Raw genomic sequence first — 20,016 nt, 5'->3', positions numbered from 1 at the left:
TTTATTTTTATTTATGCAATTTAATTTTATATAATTGTAATTATACACATACATTTTATTTATAATTATTTACTTTTTTTACTAATATTTATAGTCGATATAGTAGAATAGATAATTTTTTTTTTATTTATGCAATTTAATTTAATTTTATTAAGTTTTTTTGTTAATATTTATAGTAGATATAGTAGAATAGATAATTGAAAGTCGACTATCAATATTTTAAAGGAAAAAGTTGTTAATTATAAAGAAATAACACCTTTTATAATACTTCAAGCTTAGAAAAATCAACGACGAAATTGTATTTATATAATTTTTATTTTTATTTATACAATTTAATTTTATATAATTGTAATTATACACATACATTTTATTTATAATTAGTTACTTTTTTTTGAAAATTTCTATTGTAGATATAGTAGAATAGATAATTTAATTTCGATTATTAATTTTTTCAAAGAAAAAGGTTGTAAATTATAAAAAAGTATCGCCTTTTATAATACTTCAAGCTTAGAAAAATCGACGACGAAATTTTATTTATGGAATTTAATTTAATTTTATATAATTATACATATACATTTTATTTATAATTATGCAGGTTTTTTTGTTAATATTTGTAGTAGATATAGTAGAATAGATAATTTAAAGTCGACTATCAATATTTTCAAAGAAAAAGGTTGTAAATTATAAAAAAGTATCGCCTTTTATAATACTTCAAGCTTAGAAAAATCGACGACAAAATTTAATTTAATTTTATATAATTATAATTATTCACCTTTTTTTTTACTAGTATCTATAGTAGATATAGTAGAATAGATAATTAAAAGTCGACTATCAACTTTTTCAAAGGAAAATGTTGTAAATTATTAAGAAACAACATCTTTTATAATACATCAAGCTTAGAAAAATCGACGAGAGAGTTCGATAAGATTAACTCTCGCCTTCCGTTTGAAATGGGAATGTGTTTAGAATTCCGACACGTACAACAGTTTAGATCTCTATTGCAGATCAATATACGTATAACCGTTGTATCGACTGCGATACCGACCGCGATAATACGATTCAGTTGAGTTTAATGCATTCGCTGTATCGCACGTTTTAACATTCCTCTGAGTGAAACATTCAACGAATTTTATTCTTACATTACTGGATATTTCCTTTAATCGTATCATCAAGTTATTTATATTAAATAAAAATATGTACGCGTATGAAAACTTAACGTAATGACATTATCAGTGATAAACAGATTGTGGAAAGCAGTACGTATATAAGTTCGCTTACGTCGTATTTTCTCCATCAGTTTTCAGCGTCGACTCGAATACGTAGACAAATAGATTCGTTTACGTAGTATGCATGTAAGTATTTTTAACACATTCTGTACTATTTTTTCTTTTTATTTCTTTACATATAACACTCTTGTACGAGAACCAAAGGCTTTATATTAAAATTATATATCGTTTTCACAAAATAGAATAAAAAAGTATTGCAACTTATTGGTAGTTAACGAAAAATTCAAATTTTTTTAATCTGCAATTTTTCTTTTACAACTAATTAATTTTGTAATAACAAACGAAAAATAATTGGTAATTTTTCTGATATCCTTGTATTAGAACGAATAGTATCCGTATAATAATTTTTGAATTTATATTCACAGTTATGTTTATAAAATCGAATTAAACGACGGATACGAAACTTGATTTTAATACTAATTTTACTGAAAGGAACCTATTATAATTATTATATCTAAGGTTTGTATTATACGAGAAGCATATTGGTTGCTATTTTACGATATGATTTTTCTGATTTTAAATATTGTTTCATGGGCGTACAGATGAACGAGACACAGTTAAAGAAATATCTTTCCGACGATACTGTCTTTAATTTAACAAATAAAATGTTTATATCATTAGAATCTGGTGATGTCAAAAGAAACAAAGCCTGTATGTTAATGGTATGTTTACGGAATTCTATGAATGCATTTCTTAAAAATTTTTCAGAATATGACGATGTATTTCATTTTATAAAAAATTATTTTTTTTTTTATTTTTATTTATTCTATGAAAAATTATTTATTTTTCTATTTGTATTTATTTTATAAAGAAATTATTTATTTATTTGTTTGTATTTATTTTATAAAAAAATTGTTTTCATTTATTTTATAAAAAATAATTTATTTCTTTATTTGTATCTATTTTATAAAAAAAATATTTCTTTTTACTTATTTTGTACAAAATTATTATTTTTTATTTTTATTCATTTTATACAAAATTATTATTTTTTATTTTTATTCATTTTATACAAAATTATTTATTTATATATTTTTATTTATTTTATATAAAATTATTCAATTATTTACTTTCACTTATTTTATAAAAAAATTATTTATTTATATATTTCTATTTATTTTATACAAAATTATTATTTTTTATTTTTGTTTATTTTATACAAAATTATTATTTTTTATTTTTATTCATTTTATACAAAATTATTTATTTATATATTTTTATTTATTTCATACAAAATTATTCATTTATTTATTTTCACTTATTTTATAAAAAAATTATTTATATATTTCTATTTATTTTATACAAAATTATTATTTTTTATTTTTATTTATTTTATAACAAAATTATTTATTTATTTTTATTTATTGTATAAGAAATTATTTATTTATTTTTTATAAGATTTAACGTAACAGGTAGTCGAAGCTCTGATACAAAAAATGAAAGACGAGGATACATTGTTCAAGAAAATGTATACAAATATTATTTCTTGCGGAAGTGTTTCTAAACGTACGAAAGTTAGCAAGCTGGATGAATTTGACTTAAATATTAATTTAAAACTTCCTATTGATTACAAGAACATAAGCGTAAGAATATTAGTAACACGATTTATTACACAGTATAAATGTTAATGAATTTATAAAAATCATATTTATTTAATTTCAGCTTCACTCGAATCATCCAGCATTTATTACAATATACATAATAAATTATTCGCCTTCAGACACAGTTTTTCCAAAATGTAATCTTACACCCACAGAAAAAAAGTATGAAGAAGTAAAATATACAGGGTTTCGGCCAACCCTGGGAAAAATTTTAATGGGGGATTCTAGAGGCCAAAATAAGACGAAAATCAAGAATACTCATTTGTTGATGGAGGCTCTGTTAAAAAGTTATCAACGTTCAAAGTTGCGGCTGTAGAACAGCAATTTGTCCATTTATTTGAATTTTTTTCTCGAAAATCAGTAAGATTTTGGATGTATGTCTATTCACCAAAAATTATTGTAATTGATCCCTGCAACTGAAAATAATTTTTCCAGAACGATTTGAAATTTTTTTTTTTTCGTCGAAAAATTTCACACCTTCTTGAATTTTTTTCTAGAAAGTGAGTAGGATTTCGGGAGTGTGTCTATTCACCAAAAATGATTGTAATTAGCCCCCACAACTGAAAATAATTTTTCCAAAACGATTTGAAATTTTTTTTTTTCGTCGAAAAATTCAGGCACCAAATTAGATTTTCGGTAAGGAATTTTTTTCTCGAAAATGCGTAAGATTTCGGGGGTATGTGTAATGACCAATAATGATTGTAATTAACCCCTGTAATTAAATATAATTTTTTTAGTATGATTTAACATTTTTTAATTTCGTCTAAAAATTTCAGTATCTACTCGAATTTTTTTCTCGAAAGTGGGTAGGATTTCGTTGGTATGTGTATTCACCAAAAATTATTGTAATTGATCCCTGCAACTGAAAATAATTTTTCCAGAACGATTTGAAATTTTTGAATTTAATTATTAATAACTTTTTAAGGAAGCCTCCATCAACAAATTGGTATTCTTGATTTTTGTCTTATTTTGGCCTCTAGAATCCTCCATTAAAATTTTTCTCAGGGATGGCCGAACACCCTGTATACATGTATATTTTTTTTTTACAGTTATACATCATATTAACTTTAATGTTGATACTTCTTTCAGATCCTTATATACATTTATCGATAGCGGCTATGTAAACCCACATAAATTTCGTCAATGGATCGAGGGAATTTTAAGTAAAGTTATCAATAAATTACAAAAGTACGGAGATAAATATTTATTATATTTGTCAACAAATTGTACCAACGTCTTAATTAAAATAAAAAAGAGTGGTCCAGCATTTACATTAATATTGCGTGTGCCAGAAACAAACGAAGACATAAGTATTGATTTAGCTCCTGCATTGTGTTTCCAGAACTGTAAAATTAATGGTTCTAATATAAAAGTCAATGAAATTGGAAAAGTTAGTATATTTTGTCATTATGTTCCCAGATACACAGGGTGTTCGGCCACCTCTGGAAAAAATTTTAATGGTAGATTCTAGAGACCAAAATAAGACGAAAATCAATAATGCCAATTTGTTGATTGAGCCTTCGTTAAAAAGTTATTAACGTTTAAAGTTCCGCTTGTAGAACGGCAATCTGCGAACAGCTTTTTTTTTTTTTTTTTTTTTTTTTGTCGTGGGGAAAATCTTCGAAAGACTCCCTCCCACCTCCTTGGGGAGAGGTGGGAGGGGTGTGTGGGATTCCCCGCGCCCGTACAACGACAGGCGCGGGACCTACCCACTAAAAACCCCACGGTGACCCTTCGGCACGCTTTGGGAGGATACCGGGAATCGCTCGAAGCATTCTTCCGGTATCCTCCCCGTGCCCGCGCTTTCGCGCCCATCCCCCGGGGGGACAATCGGTCCCCCCAGTAGACACACTGCCTCATAGCGGCGGGACGGGGCCACTCCATCCCGCCGCTATCCGTCCCGGGGCCGCGTTTAGTGGCGGCTGCGAGCCCCAACTCGCAACCGCCCGCGACCCCATTTCCACCCCTCGGCGGCCGGGCGTTCATGGCCGCACCAGACCGCCGAGGATGCCTCCCCTTGCGTCGGACCGGTAGGGGGAGGCACTCCTACCCCCAACCGGTCCGACCCGGCGCCGCCTGGCGGGAGGAGGGTCCCCTCAGGACCCCCCTCCCAAATCTGCGAACAGCTGCGCACGCGCGATAATGGTTCTCAGTCAGAAAACTGTAAGGCTGTCGATACGTCACTAACAAGGGACCATCCCGAGGAGTAAATCTCCAATTTTGATGAAACTTCGCAATTATGTAGTTCTCATAAATCTATTAGACACGTATTTTTTGTAGCTGCTAATATTCACTTTAAGGGGTTCAAATCAGCCCTCAAAGTTGGGGGTTCAAAACATACTTTGTTGAATATCTCGGAAACTATTAGAGATAGGGGTGTGCTTCAAATGGATGAAATTTATGTTTTTAAACGGCGAATTTGATGGTGTAAAGAGATTTGCAAAACTTTTATTTGTTTAAACAATATGTTAAAAAAATACCACATATTTTTATTTTTCACGTTGGATATTAATGATTTTTTTTTTTTTCTCCATTTGTACAGAGAAACTACACATCCATGTATGAAATACGGATAAATTGGAATTTTGATTTTTTCACAATAAAGAAAGATTTTATATTTGTAATTTTTTTCGTATTTCGTGTTGTACGAAGTACCAGATCGCATACAGGGTGTTCGGCCACCCCTGGGAAAAATTTTAATGGAAGACTCTAGAGGCCAAAATAAGACGAAAATCAAGAATACCAATTTATTGATGGAGCCTTCGTTAAAAAGTTATTAACGTTCAAAATTGCGGCTGTAGAACGGCAATTTGTCCATCTATTTGAATTTTTTTCTCGAAAATGGGTTGGATTTTGGGTGTATATCTATTCACCAAAAATTATTGCAATTAATCCCTGCAACCGCAAATAATTTTTCCAGAACGATTTAAAATATTTTAATTTTGTCGAAAAATTTCACACCTTCTCGAATTTTTTTCTCGAAACTGAGTAGGATTTCGGGGATATATCTATTAATCAAAAATGATTATAATTAACCCCCGCAACCGGAAATAATTTTTCTAGAACGATTTGAAACTTTTCAATTTCGCCGAAAAATTTAGGCACCTACGAATTTTCCTTAAAAATTCGTTTTTGATTTTTAATAATTTCGCTTGACGTCCTACAGAAAAGTTGTTTAATACTTTTTTGTAGGTACCTATGGGCTCTACTTCAGAAAAAAGTTTCATTGAAATATATTCACTATTAGAGGAATTATGGCTGTTTGAAAATTGGACCATTTTTAGGGGGTTTTTCTAACATTACGGGGCCAAGGAACAACCTTTCCAATATTTTTATAATTGTTACATATTCTACACTAAAATACGCGGCGTTTGGCTGTTTGAACATTAAAATCGTCCAATCCGTTCAGAAGTTATGGTGTTTTAAAGATTCGCATGAAATTTACGGGAAGCATTTTTGACCTGAAATTATATTTTCGGTAAGGAATTTTTTTCTCGAAAATGGTTACGATTTCGAGGGTATGTCTATTGACCAAAAATTATTATAATTGGCCCCTGCAATCAAAAATAATTTTTTTAGAACGATTTAAAATTTTTTAATTTTGTTGAATAATTTCTCACCTTCTCAAATTTTTTTCTTCAAACTGGATAGGATTTCCGGGGTATATCTATTCATCAAAAATGATTGTAATTGACCCCCGCAATTGAAAATAATTTTTCCAAAACGATTTGAAATTTTTTAATTTAATTGTTAATAACTTTTTAACGAAGCCTCCATCAACAAATTGGTATTCTTGATTTTCGTCTTATTTTGGCCTCTAGAATCTTCCATTAAAATTTTTCCCAGAAGTGGTCAAACACCCTGTATGCGATCTGGTACTTCGTACAACACGAAATACGAAAAAAATTACAAATATAAAATCTTTCTTTATTGTGAAAAAATCAAAATTTCAATTTATCCGTATTTCGTACATGGATGTGTAGTTTCTCTGTACAAATGGAGAAAAGAAAATCATTAATATCCAACGAGAAAAATAAAAAAATGTGCTATTTTTTAACATATTGTTTAAACAAATAAAAGTTTTGCAAATCTCTTTACACCATCAAATTCGCCGTTTAAAAACATAAATTTCATCCATTTGAAGCACACCCCTATCTCTAATAGTTTCCGTGATATTCAACAAAGTATGTTTTGAACCCCTCAACTTTGAGGGCTGATTCCAACCCCTTAAAGTGAATATTAGCAGCTACAAAAAAATACGTGTCTAATAGATTTATGAGAAGTACATAATTGCGAAGTTTCATCAAAATTGGAGATTTACACCTCGGGATGGCGCCTTGTATGTAGAGTTTCTCTGCTGAGTGAAAACCACTATCGCTTGCACGCAGCTGTACGCATGTTGGCTATCTACAGGCGCAACTGTTAATAACTTTTTAACGGAGCCTCCATCAACAAATTGCTATTCTTGATTTTCGTCTTATTTTGGCCTCTAGAACCCCCCATTAAAATTTTTCCCAGGGTTGGCCAGACACCCTGTATTTTCTGATGTCGAACCAAACGATTCTTGCTTTCAGTATCATCACAAAGAATGGTTTGCAATTCCATTACCTATGACCAAGAATCATTTCGACACAAACCAGAATCTTCAATGGAGAACATCTTTTTACTACCAAGAAAAAGAAATTCTCGCTAAATATGGCAATGTAAAGCCAGTTATACGTCAGATAAAGGTTTTTTTATTAAATCAAATATTTTACACCTTAATATTATGTGGCTCTTACTATTAAACTTGTAGAAATTGAGAGATGCCCAAAAATGGAAGAATGTGGCAAGTTACTTTATAGAAACATTATTTTTACATATATCCGACCAGATGTCAGAAGAGGATGTTAATAAAATATCTTCAACGTTATTCTTTTTTACTGTACGTCATTGCAAACAACACATGCACATTTTTACAAAATGTTATATTAAAAACGAATTATATTTTCAGATGTTACAAGAATTATATTATGCTTTCACGGAACATAGAATTGAGTATTTTTGGGATGCAAAGTATAATTTATTGCAAAAAATTGGAAAACTGGAAATGGATAATATGGCGCATCGTTTAAATAATGTCATAAAGAACATAGAAAGGCGTATAACATCAGACCCGTTTATAATAGCATCATATGTTTGTAAGTTTATATTTCGTAAAATTGTATTAAAATAAATTGTACATATTTATAATGAAACTACTTTTAATGCTAGTTTTTTTTTCAAATTTCAGTGACTGAAAATGAATTACAGATGTTAAAAGAAGAATACAATAAAATACAAAATGAAACAAGTAGTAAGTACTATCATAAATCAATGTTATAATTATATAATAGTTAAAACAGTACTATATTAATATTATTATAATTGTCTAGAAATAGAACAGGGAGCATCAAAGTGCATTATATCATAATCTGTGCTGATTTTTAAATCTAAAATATAGTCTTTTATAAAAGAATAAATAATCATGTATTTCCATTACGTTATACATTTCTGCGAGTATCTATCGTTTGAATTCCTTTGGTACAAATAAACACACCATAATTGTCGATAATTTTAATGTTAATATACAAATTATATAATACAATATCATGGAAATTTTTAATGTTACTTCGTAATATAGTTGTTATGAAGCATTAGCAATAATTTTATACAAACTGCCATATATTTATACATTCGTGTTTTCTTATAACAATGTTCCTACATTAGCTGCCCTATCGTGCAATTTTTCTAGCATATATGCCAAAATATTATACAGTGAGCAACGAAAGTATTCGAACGACATGATAGACAATAATTGATTCTACAAAAGTTGTATAATAAATTGCAATTTATTCAAACAAATTGTTTTTATACTATTGTACATACATTTCCTAAAAATATGCGAACTTAGAGAAAAATTAAACAATAAGTAAACTGATTACATAGCATTTATAACAGATAAGTACATATAAGACATAACAAAAGTATTCGAACAGTTTTAATAGTCAGGATAGAATGCAATAGATATGATTATATTGCGGTTTAATATCTAGTTGGGCCACCCTTGGCTTTAATAACCTCTCGAAGACTATTTTCCATACTATTAACTAACTTTTTGGTAACACTGGAATTTATAGAGTGCCAGGTTGCCAAGATATTTTGTTTTAAAGAATTTTTACGTGTTAAATTAGTTCTTTTAAGTCTCCTATCGAGCTCGTCTTGGTCTTGCTGGAAGCAAAAGTTTCTTAATACGTTTAACTTTTCGGCACTATCAATTAAATTTTCTTTTAAAATATTTAAATATTTAATTCTGACCATGATTGCATCGATGAATACAAGATTGTCAGGTCCGTTAGCAGACATGCCATACCATTACGGAGCCTCCACCATGTTTCACTGTATATCTCAAATTTTTTGAATCCAACGCCTTATTTGGCTTTCTTCGCACAATTCTCCTACCATCGAACACAAATAAATTAAATTTACTCTCATTGGAAAAACTGACAGTGTTTCAAAAATGTATGTCCTTATTTATATACTCTTTGGCAAATTTTAATCGAAGTAATTTATTCTTCTTGTTAATGTACGGTCTCTCTCGTGTGACTCTACCATGGAAATTATTTTTTCATAGCATTCCTCGATATAATTGGGCGTGTACTTCTTTATTAAAGTTTGTAGCAACCATTGTTGCTAATTTTGGAGCAAATGTAAACGAATCAGAAGCAGTATTTCTTCCAGTGGTGTTAATTTCTTTGGACGCCCTGATCTCTGTTCGTTTGCTATATTTCCCTTCGTATTATACTTTTTTATTATATAATGAATTGTCGATTTGCTCCTGCTTACAAGAGATGCAATTTCTTTATAAGATTTATCTTCTTTTTACTTGTTTACTTGTCTCTGATGTTTTACCAGTCATTATTCAGAATTACAGATCAACGGTTAACTTTCGGTTCTATTTGCTCTCAAATACTGTTCGGAGCCCTCTGAAGAACATTTGTTTACATTCAGATCTCGCAGCAGTCTCATGTTTACAAATTACAGTGCTTATAATTTAGCGTTCAAATACTTTCGTTACGTGTTAAATGTACTTATTTGTAGAATCAATTATTGTCTATCTTGTCGTTCGAATACTTTCGTTACTCACTGTATGTATACAGGGTGTTCAGCCATCCCTGGGAAAAATTTGAATGGGAGATTCTAGGGGCCAAAATAAGACGATACTTAAAAATATCAATTTCTTGATTCAGGTGTTAAAAAGTTATTAAAAAATTAAATTACAAAATTTCAAAACATTCTGAAAAAATTATTTTTGGTTGCTGGGGGCAATTAGAATCATTTTTGGTGAATACATGTACCCCCAAAATCCTACGTACTTTCGAGAAAAATATTCTTTTCCGAAAATATAATGTGAGGTTAGGAATGTTAGAATGTTAAATGTTAAAAAATCATAACTTCTGAAAGGATTGAAGGATTTGAATGATTCTAATGATGAAGAGTTCTAGAGCCCCATAAAAATGGGCCGAAAAATTACATTGGATGTAAGTACTATCGCTTGCACGCAATTGTGCCTATCTACAAACGCAACTGTTAATAACTTTTTAACGAAGCCTCAATCAACAAATTGGTATTCTTGATTTTCGTCTTATTTTAGTCTCTAGAATCTCCCACTAAAATTTTTACCAGAAGTGACTGAACACCGTGTATATACAGTTGCCTATAAAAGTGTTCGTACACGAGAATGAAATTCAATTCGGTTTCATCAGTATTTACAATATAATTCTAGTACATTTCATAATTTTCAAAATCGGTAGAAAAATCTTTTTTCTTTAAATAAATAAAGCATATTTATTATATGGTACAAATATCAGGCCACAACAATTTTCGTTCGCTTAATAATAATATGAGTTTAAAGGGTTCTGATATTTTGTAGGATTAACTTTCGCTAGAATTATAATTTGCAATCATTGTTGTATTGATTGTACCATGTTTGAAGTTATTTCATCATTTATGTCCTCCCATACAGATTTAAAAATGTTTTCTAACTCTTCTTGGTTCGAAATCAGTTTATTTCTAAGTTTTTGGTTCAATTCTTCCCAAAGACGCTCAATTGAATCGAGATATGGGGACTAGAGAGGTATTTAACTCTTTGGGGCATGCTGGGATTAAAGTGTCCCACCTTTTTGATGCACCGTAATGCATGGTGGGACATTTTTAGTGCCACCTCGAAATATTGCAATGGTCGCATGCGCATACTGTCCAGTGATGACTTGTTGGCTAGGCACGCCGATTGGTCGTAGCGTAGTGGCGACGCACAGTGGGCCAGATCAAAAATTTTAGTGACATTTTAGTATAACTTTTGAACCATTAAAGATATCAAAGTATGGTTTCCACAGAAAAATATTACAAAATTCTCACGTTTTAATAATGTACAGAAAGTTTTGTAATTACTTCTACTATGTCTAATTAATTTTATATTTATGTTTATTTAATTGGTCTCTGCAATGTTTTAAATGTAATTGTTTCCAACAAATGTAGCGAAATGAACCAGCAGTGTATTCCTTATTTTATATATATTATTTTCTTAGACAATTTGTATTGAAAAATAAGAAGTGTATTCCTTATTTTAGATATATTATTTCCTTTGACAATTTAAATTGAAAAACATTTAATTTTTGGATTATATAGAAATATATAATCCAATATTATTCCAGATAATATTATTAAACACTGTAACAAAATGTTACAGTAAATAAATAGTTATACAGGGTGTTCCGCCAACCCTGGGAAGAATTTTAATGGGAGATTCTAGAGGCCAAAATAAGACGAAAATCAAGAATACCAATTTGTTGATGGAGGCTTCGTTAAAGAGTTATTAACAATTAAATTAAAAAATTTCAAATCGTTTTGGAAAAATTATTTTCGGTTGCGGGGGTTAATTACAATCATTTTTTATGAATACACATATCCCCGAAAACCTACCCTCCTTCGAGAAAAAAATTCGGGTAGCTGGTGAAATTTCTCGGCGAAAAAAAAATTTTTCAAATCGTTCTAAAAAAATTATTTCCGATTGCAAGGATCGATTATAATTATTTTTTATGAATAAATATACCCCGGAAATCCTACCCAGTTTGAAGAAAAAAATTCGAGGTGTGAAATTTTTCAATAAAATTAAAAAATTTTAAATCGTTTTAAAAAAATTATTTTTGATTGCAGGGACCAATTATAATAATTTTTTGTCAATAGACATACCCTCGAAATCGTAACCATTTTCGAGAAAAAAATTCCTTACCGAAAAATTACATTTCAGGCCAAAAATGCTTCCCGTAAATTTCATGCGAATCTTTAAAACACCATAACTTCTGAACGGATTGGACGATTTTAATGTTCGAATAGCCAAACGCCGCGTATTTTAGTGTAGAATATGTAACAATTATAAAAATATTGGAAAGGTTGTTCCTTGGCCCCGTAGTGTTAGAAAACCCCCATAAAAATGGTCCAATTTTCAAACACCCATAACTCCTATAATAGCGAATATATTTCAATGAAACCTTTTTCTGAAGTAGAGCCCATAGGTACCTACAAAAAAGTATTAGACAACTTTTCTGTAAGGCGTCAAACAAAATTACTAAAAATGAAAAAGGAATTTTTAAGAAAAATTGACAGGGGGGGTAGGTGCCTAAATTTTTCGACGAAATTGAAAAGTTTCAAATCGTTCTGTAAAAATTATTTCCGGTTGCGGAGATCAATTATAATCATTTTTGATTAATAGATATATCCCCGAAATCCTACTCAGTTTCGGGAAAAAAATTCGAGAAGGTGTGAAATTTTTCGACAAAATTAAAAAATTTCAAATCGTTCTGGAAAAATTATTTTCAGTTGCAGGGATCAATTACAATAATTTTTGGTGAATAGACATACACCCAAAATCCTACCCATTTTCGAGGAAAAAATTCAAATAGATGGACAAATTGCCGTTCTACAGCCGCAACTTTGAACGTTAATAACGTTTTAACGATGGCTCCATCAACATATTGGTATTCTTGATTTTCGTCTTATTTTGCCCTCTAGAATCCCCCATTAAAATTTTTCCCAGGAGTGGCCGAACACCGTGTATAGTAGAGGCTTATACTATCATTCTCATAGACGTACCATTTCCATACATATTTTTATAAATGCAAAATTTTTTAAATTAACCCTACTTTAATACTTAACCTAAACTATTCCTATACATGTTTCTATAATCTGAACAGTTCTTTTGAAGAATTTATCATTATCCCGTAGAGTACCGATGATGAATATCGAACGCGCGTAAAATTACATGACACCAACAACTTTGAACATTAATAATTCAGAAAGATGAACGAAGGTGGTTACGATTTTTATATATTATCTAAAAGAAAGTATCCTGAAAACATAGAGATATGTTCGAATGTGGGACAATTTGGGACTCAAAAGATATTCCTTGCCAATTGTAAAAATATTGACAATTTTCTGTAGTACATTCAACGTTACATTCCTAGTACAATAAATCAAATAACTTGAGTCGTAATTAATATTTTTTAATAGACAATAATGCTGTTTATCGTAGAAAAGAAACGAAGAAAAAACATTAAACGAGATCGTCAAAATACCGTGGAAAAGAAAGTACATTTTTCGAGCGTCGAACGTACATTTGAAAACGTTAAACTTTAACAGTTTGATACAGCTATAATTTATAGTTAATTTCAGCAATTCTTTAATTTTTAAGGTCGGTAGATATTTGAAAGGCAATACCAATTGATTAAAAATCGATATGTTAAAGTTCATTTTTTGGTAAAACGTCACTAAAATCTTCGATCCAGCCCACTGTGCGACGCCCGTTCTCACACGCATTATCGTTATTGGCTGGACTGCTCACAACTACAATTCCATCGCGTGACAAAGGACGCGAATGAAACGTATAGGGGCAGAGTAGAATAGGGACAAGACTGAAAGGCATTGGCGTAACCGTACGCTCAAAATACTAGCCATGAATAGAACAAAAATGTATCTCTCGCTGTGATGGAGACTCTACTATTATGTAGCATGACGCCAGAGCGGGCCTCTATGGTGGGAATAAGGCGGCGCGTAGACCTTCTCTCCTTGCCCTTGCCCCGTTTAGTTTGTGGGTGCCTAGCCAACAAGTCATCTCTAAATAGTAGGTTTATATTTCGTCGTATTTACGTAAAGCAGTTGGTAATATTGCAGGATAAAACCAGCGCACAAACTTGCTCTGCATTCCCCAATCGCTTTCAATGCTCTCCTTTCCCCGGTCGCTCTCTCCTAATTTCTCATACACACACACACGCCTTAAGATAAAACCTGCACGCATTCTGCATTCGCCTACGCAACCTAGCAATCGATTAATTTTGTTTTCCCGGTTCGAACAGCTGACTCCAGTCACTCACCTCACGCATTTACAAAACACGCACTCACATCCTCACCTCACAATATCTTCAACAAATGTTACAAATGTATTCACTTGTGTTGGCAACATTCAACATGCCAATACAGGTTCATCAGTTGTTACAAGTAGAAGGTTTATTGTGACAACTATTACTATTTTTTTTTTTTATGTTTTTACATTATGTGATACCTTCCTTAAGAAAAATATACCAATTTTGTTTAATTTAAGACGCAATAAAATTTCTATGCAACATGGATCTTTTTTATTATCTGAAATCCTGTGCCGCAAAGAGTTAAGTATATTTAGATAAACAAATATTTATCCATAATTTCATCGATTATGTACAAATTGTCCATCCCCTTTACACTCATGCAACTCCGTTACACTTCCATGCACTGTCCTTAATGATTTTTCTTTTTTAAATAAATTAGTGATAGTTTCTCGTTTTTCGACAGTTGCTTTCCTTCGTTTCTGATTACGACTCATAGTTTTAAGCTAATTTTATAACAGACTTTACTAACAGACGACTAAGACATTACACGGTTGATAATATTTAATATTCAGATGTTTCATCTTTTAATAAATATATTCTATTTACTTAAAGAAAAAAAATTTGTTTTTAATTACTCCTACGCAGTTATGAAGATTAAAAAATGTACTTTAATTATGTATAAACATATTATGAACAAACGTTATTTAAATAGTAGTAAAATTGAATCGAACCCATTTCAGTTTCGTATACGAACACTTTTGTGGACAACTGTATATAAGAATCTATTTTCATTCGCTATCTTTCGATGTATATATATGTAAAAACAAAAGAGAACAATGATTTATTAATCAATACAATTAGATCGTTCATAACCATTTCAGATCCTACACATATATTTTTGATTTATATATCCCCTTAATAACTATTTTTCTTTAAATGTCACTGTTCAACAAACAAAAGAGAACAATGATTTATTAATCAATAAAATTAGATCTGTCACATCCGTTCATGTCGAACTCTCGTTTCAGTATCCTTGTTTTATGCGCTCTTATTCTTCACTTGCGCATTTCAGATTCTACATATATATTTTTTATTTATATATCTATTTAATAACAATTTTTCTTTAAATTTCACTGTTCATTTGACTTCAAAATATATGTAGATAGTATCACACTACTAATTGTAAGTACAGCTAACATTGCGAGAAACTTTTATTTTTATCACACATATTCGACATTTTTCAAATGTATAGTTTTAATATATTTTTTCACATACTTTTACTAATAATAATAGAATACTTAATAAAACTATAAGTATATGGCAGTAGATTTTAGTAAAAGTTATATGTAAAATATATATTAAAGTTGTCATTGTTTGCTGTAATTAATCATAGGTACTGCATTGCAATCAGCCCATTCGACAAAAAAGTTTCCTAACTGAATTGCACAGCGTATCATAGTGAGACAATCTGCTTCTGCGCTATGTGCATTTTCAGGAGCAGATCCAAGAATGTGTTTACAGACGGTAGATAACTTAAAATTAGACGGTCGACTGTTCGTAAAATCTAATTTTCTTCGCGTGATACTTTCTTTTCTATTCTGAGAGATTTTGTTAGAATAATTTATCTTCACAATCTGACTCTCAGGTGTTTTTTCATTGATTTCTTTAATCTTTTTGTAGCAACTGCTTTTTGGTGTGTTAAGCACATTATTAGATTCGTTTTTATTAGTGTTATTAAAATCTCGACTCATAATGGAATCTAACGCATCGGATAGTATTTGGTCGTAACCATCATTTAACAGGGTACTAGTGTCATCGGTAATAGAAGAATTAGGAGTAATAGTTTCTGCATTGTTTACTCGCTTTATTGGATCCTTTTTGATCGCAAAGAAATCTTTAGTTAAATTAATCATGTCGATGCTAAAAATTTCTTCACCGAGAACCTTTAATAGAAAGATCCAGTTATAAAGTTATGAAAAATGAACATTATGACGTAAAATTACGCATACCTTGTTAATATTTTTAAGCTCCCATAAAAATATTGGGTAATCAAAATTATTCCCATTGTAAGCCACAAAGCAAGTCGGCGCTGTAAGTCGGTGTATAAAATTTATCACTGTGTCGTACGTCTCACAGTTAAAAGATCTAACTTCTTCCAAAGTTTCATTAGATAAACCTAGAATAACATTACAAGTATATTAATTATAATTACAAGTATATTAAATCGCAACAAAATTTTAACAAATCGTTAAGTTACCTGTTAATGTATGAATCTCTTTAGATATTTGTTTATTTGGATGTATCGGTAAAACCAATTTATGCAACACTCTTGGTAAAGGATCTGTAGTATCGCATATAGCTTTTCTCGATACTGCGATTAATGATAGTTCAGTGATTTTTGGCATACAGTTTTTCGTAATGAGTCCAGTTGTTTCCAGATCAAAAAATATAAATGTTCGTATCATTTTTAAAAAATCTTTAACGATGATCACATCGAAATTGTATTCATATACAATTTAACATACAAGATGTTTCAACCTAATAATCAAAGGATTTATATTACTTAAATTATTAGTCTTTTGGTTATGTAAACGTCAGAAAAGATTATACCTGCAACTATGTTGCAAAAATGTTAAAGAAAGATTGTGTTTGTATTCCAAAAGCTAATATATTTCTTGCGATCGATGTAATCGTATCAAATAAATACAATTTTTATTACATAATAATTTCTTTTCTTTTGATTTCATTTGTTATCAGCTCTTCCAGTAAAATGCCCACCGTTAAAAATTATCACTGACATTAGGTAAATTAAAAATGTTTGTCTTAACCTCTATTAAAAGAGATTGTATTTTCCACGACTAGATAATATTCATATTATGTATTATTAATAAGATTTAATAATATACCATTAAGTCATCAAATTGTGACTCAATCCCTCGCGCAACTTTGAAAAATTGAAAAAGAAGGCGAGTGGAGTGTGGCTAGAGTTGGCATAATTGAGTGCATCGACTTCGACACTAGACACGACGAACTTCCTTAGCGTCTAAAGGAGTGGTGGGGATAGCAGACATATACTACCGCACAAGCCACGTGTACGTGAGCTCGACACTTCGCACAAGTTCGGGAAAACGATAAAGAACGCAAGTGTGTCTTTCCTTCTTGCTCTTATAACAGCTGAAATACGATCTTGTGTTAATCGGCATACGATTCAAAGTCTCGACTGACCCAGCATTTTTACTTTCCCGAAAAAGCGGTAATAAGTCATTTTTTAAAAAGTATATCCATAGTGAACGATTTATTCACATTACAGTGTTCGGCCACCCATGAGAAAAATTATAATATGGGATTCTAGAGGCCAAAATAAGACGAAAATCAAGAATACCAATTTGATGATGGAGGCTTTGTTAAAAAGTTATTAACATTGATAGAACTTAGATTTCGAGGGTATGTCTATTCATAAAAAATGATTGTAATTGATCCCCGCAACCGACAATAATTTTTCCAGAACGACTTGAAATTTTTTTTTTCGTCAAAAAATTTAGGCACCTAATTAGATTTTCAATAATGAATTTTTTTCTCGAAAATGCATAGGATTTCGGGGGTATGTTTAATGACCAAAAATGATTGTAATTAATCCCTGTAACTAAATATAATTTTTTTAGTATGATTTGAAATTATTTAATTTCGTCTAAAAATTTCAGTGTCTACTCGAATTTTTTTCTCGAAAGTGGGTAGGATTTCAGGGATATGTGTATTCACCAAAAATTATTGCAATTGACCTCCGCAACCGAAAATAATTTTTCCAGAACGATTTGAAATTTTTTAATTTTGTCGAAAAAATTTACATATTCTCGAATTTTTTTCTCGTGAGTGGATAGGATTTCGAGGGTATGTCTCATGACCAAAAATGATTGTAATTGACCCCCGCAACCGAAAATAATTTTTCCAGAACGTTCTGAAATATTTTTTTTTCGCCGAAAATTTAGGCACCTACCCCCTGTCGATTTTTCTTAAAAATTCGTTTTTGTTTTTTAGTAAATTTGTTTGACGTTGTACGGAAATCTTGCCTAATACTTTTTTGTAGGTGCCCATGAGCTGTACTTCGGAAAAAAGTTTCATTGAAATATATTCACTATTGTAGGAGTTATGGTCGTATTGAAGTTTTGACCATTTCTATGCTGTTTTTCTCATTTTCCGGGGTCAAGGACCAACTTTTCGAATATTTTTGCAATTTCTACATATTCTTCATCTAAATACGCGTCGTTTGCTCTTTTAAACATTAAAATCGTCGCAGCCGTTCAAAAGTTATGACGTTTTAAAAATTCGCACGAAATTTCGGGGTTACATTTCTGGCCATAATTGATATTTTTAGTAAGGAATTTTTTTCTCGAAAGTGGTTAGGATTTCGAGGGTATGTCTATTGACCAAAAACGATTGTAATTGCCCCCTGTAACTAAATATAATTTTTTTAGTATGATTTGAAATTATTTAATTTCGTCTAAAAATTTCAGTGTCTACTCGAATTTTTTTCTCGAAAGTGGGTAGGATTTCAGGGATATGTGTATTCACCAAAAATTATTGCAATTGACCCCCGCAACCGAAAGTAATTTTTCCAGAACGATTTGGAAATTTTTTTTTTCGGCGAAAGGCACCTAATTAGATTTTCGGTTAGGAATTTTTTTCTTGAAAGTGCGTAAGATTTCGGGGATATGTGTAATGACGAAAAATGATTGTAATTGCCCCCGCAACCGAAAATAATTTTTTTAGAATGATTTGAAAATTTTTTTTCGCAGATAAATTTCACCACATACCCGATTTTTTTTCTCGAAAGTGGATAGGATTTTGGGGGTACGTCTATTCACCAAAAATGATTGTAATTAATCCCTGCACCCGAAAATAATTTTTCCAGAACGATTTGAAATTTTTGAATTTTTTTTTTTAATAACTTTTTAACGAGCCACCTGAATAACTTATCTGCCATTGGTCGTAGGAAAAAATGCATCAGGCAAAAATTATTTGGTATCGGGGGGGGTGATCATCCGATGTTACTACTTTTTTTATAGATGGAGGTATCAAGGAGATATGAAGGTCATTTCTGTTTTTTTAAATGGGATGGTATGGTTTTCTACTTACATTCTGATGGAGTATTTCAAGAAGAATACAATGACCTATGGAAAGGTCATTCTTGATCTGTGTTAAGCCAATTGTGATGGAAAATAATTTACTTTGAGGAAATGATCAAGCACCGTTGATTTATTTATCTAACAGTAATACGCGACTAATACAAGTGGTCAAAATGGTAATCTTGAACATTGATGCACGCTCTGAAGCATTAGTTGACGGATAATACGGCATGTTGAATTTCAGTTATGTTTATCGAGGCACAAACTCTTCTTATACGCTCTTTCATATCTTTTTGGGTTATTGGTATTTCATTACACACTTGCTACTTTAATCTTGACTAATGAGCTGTTTTTGACTAAAGTTTTGTTTAAGGACGAAGCCACATGTACAAACTGTGGCAAAGTCAATCGTCATAATATGCATTATTGGTCAATAGAAAATCCATGGTGACTGCAAGAAGTGGATAAACAAAGACCTTGGTTCGGTGCATGCATCAATGTTCAAAGTCACCATTTTGAACATTTGTACTAGTAGGGAATTACTGTTAGATAAATAAATCAACGGTGCTTG

The 20,016-nt window shown here is 30.8% G+C and overlaps 2 protein-coding genes across 4 annotated transcripts; one reads left to right on the top strand and one right to left on the bottom strand.

The window, feature by feature from the left end:
* The first annotated feature begins 1,086 nt into the window (after nt 1–1,086).
* Cglr1 (cGAS-like receptor 1) lies at nt 1,087–8,481 on the top strand. Of its 2 annotated transcripts, XM_076779640.1 has the most exons (11): nt 1,087–1,352; nt 1,652–1,745; nt 1,829–1,948; nt 2,696–2,866; nt 2,946–3,046; nt 3,974–4,274; nt 7,459–7,614; nt 7,680–7,808; nt 7,878–8,064; nt 8,157–8,219; nt 8,299–8,481. In XM_076779640.1, the coding sequence occupies exons 3-11, from the start codon at nt 1,829–1,831 to the stop codon at nt 8,334–8,336; spliced, it is 1,266 nt and encodes a 421-aa protein (XP_076635755.1). In that variant the 5' UTR covers nt 1,087–1,352; nt 1,652–1,745; the 3' UTR covers nt 8,337–8,481. The 2 variants fall into 2 exon arrangements, with proteins under 2 accessions (XP_076635755.1, XP_076635756.1); XM_076779641.1 differs by lacking the exons at nt 1,087–1,352; nt 1,652–1,745 and having other exon boundaries at nt 1,853–1,948; nt 2,682–2,866.
* A 513-nt stretch (nt 8,482–8,994) lies between these two features.
* Nucleotides 8,995–17,330, bottom strand: LOC143348910 (uncharacterized). Of its 2 annotated transcripts, XR_013080846.1 has the most exons (5): nt 16,933–17,323; nt 16,580–16,860; nt 16,332–16,498; nt 9,221–16,265; nt 8,995–9,133 (listed from the first exon to the last, which is right to left on the bottom strand). XR_013080846.1 is itself a non-coding variant. In XM_076779642.1 (4 exons), exons 2-4 carry the CDS (start codon nt 16,785–16,787, stop codon nt 15,690–15,692), a joined length of 951 nt encoding a protein of 316 aa, XP_076635757.1. In that variant the 5' UTR covers nt 16,788–16,860; nt 17,229–17,330; the 3' UTR covers nt 14,979–15,689. The 2 variants fall into 2 exon arrangements, 1 of the variants encoding a protein (XP_076635757.1); XM_076779642.1 differs by lacking the exon at nt 8,995–9,133 and having other exon boundaries at nt 14,979–16,265; nt 17,229–17,330.
* Nucleotides 17,331–20,016: the final 2,686 nt, after the last annotated feature.

This window comes from Colletes latitarsis, chromosome 12 (assembly GCF_051014445.1).
Source record: "Colletes latitarsis isolate SP2378_abdomen chromosome 12, iyColLati1, whole genome shotgun sequence".
NCBI lineage: Eukaryota > Metazoa > Arthropoda > Insecta > Hymenoptera > Colletidae > Colletes > Colletes latitarsis.
This window is presented reverse-complemented; position numbering and strand designations above follow the sequence as displayed.

What these genes read in the sequence shown, in the direction of transcription:
- Cglr1 (XM_076779640.1), top strand. Translation starts at nt 1,829, where the DNA reads ATGAACGAGACACAGTTAAAGAAATATCTTTCCGACGATACTGTCTTT. An exon ending in CTTACACCCACAGAAAAAAA is followed by an intron (nt 3,047 to 3,973) that starts GTATGAAGAAGT and finishes TACTTCTTTCAG; the next exon opens with ATCCTTATATACATTTATCG. An exon ending in AATACAAAATGAAACAAGTA is followed by an intron (nt 8,220 to 8,298) that starts GTAAGTACTATC and finishes ATAATTGTCTAG; the next exon opens with AAATAGAACAGGGAGCATCA.
- LOC143348910 (XM_076779642.1), bottom strand. Translation starts at nt 16,787, where the DNA reads ATGATACGAACATTTATATTTTTTGATCTGGAAACAACTGGACTCATT. An exon ending in AGAGATTCATACATTAACAG is followed by an intron (nt 16,499 to 16,579) that starts GTAACTTAACGA and finishes ATGTTATTCTAG; the next exon opens with GTTTATCTAATGAAACTTTG. An exon ending in AGCTTAAAAATATTAACAAG is followed by an intron (nt 16,266 to 16,331) that starts GTATGCGTAATT and finishes TTTCTATTAAAG; the next exon opens with GTTCTCGGTGAAGAAATTTT.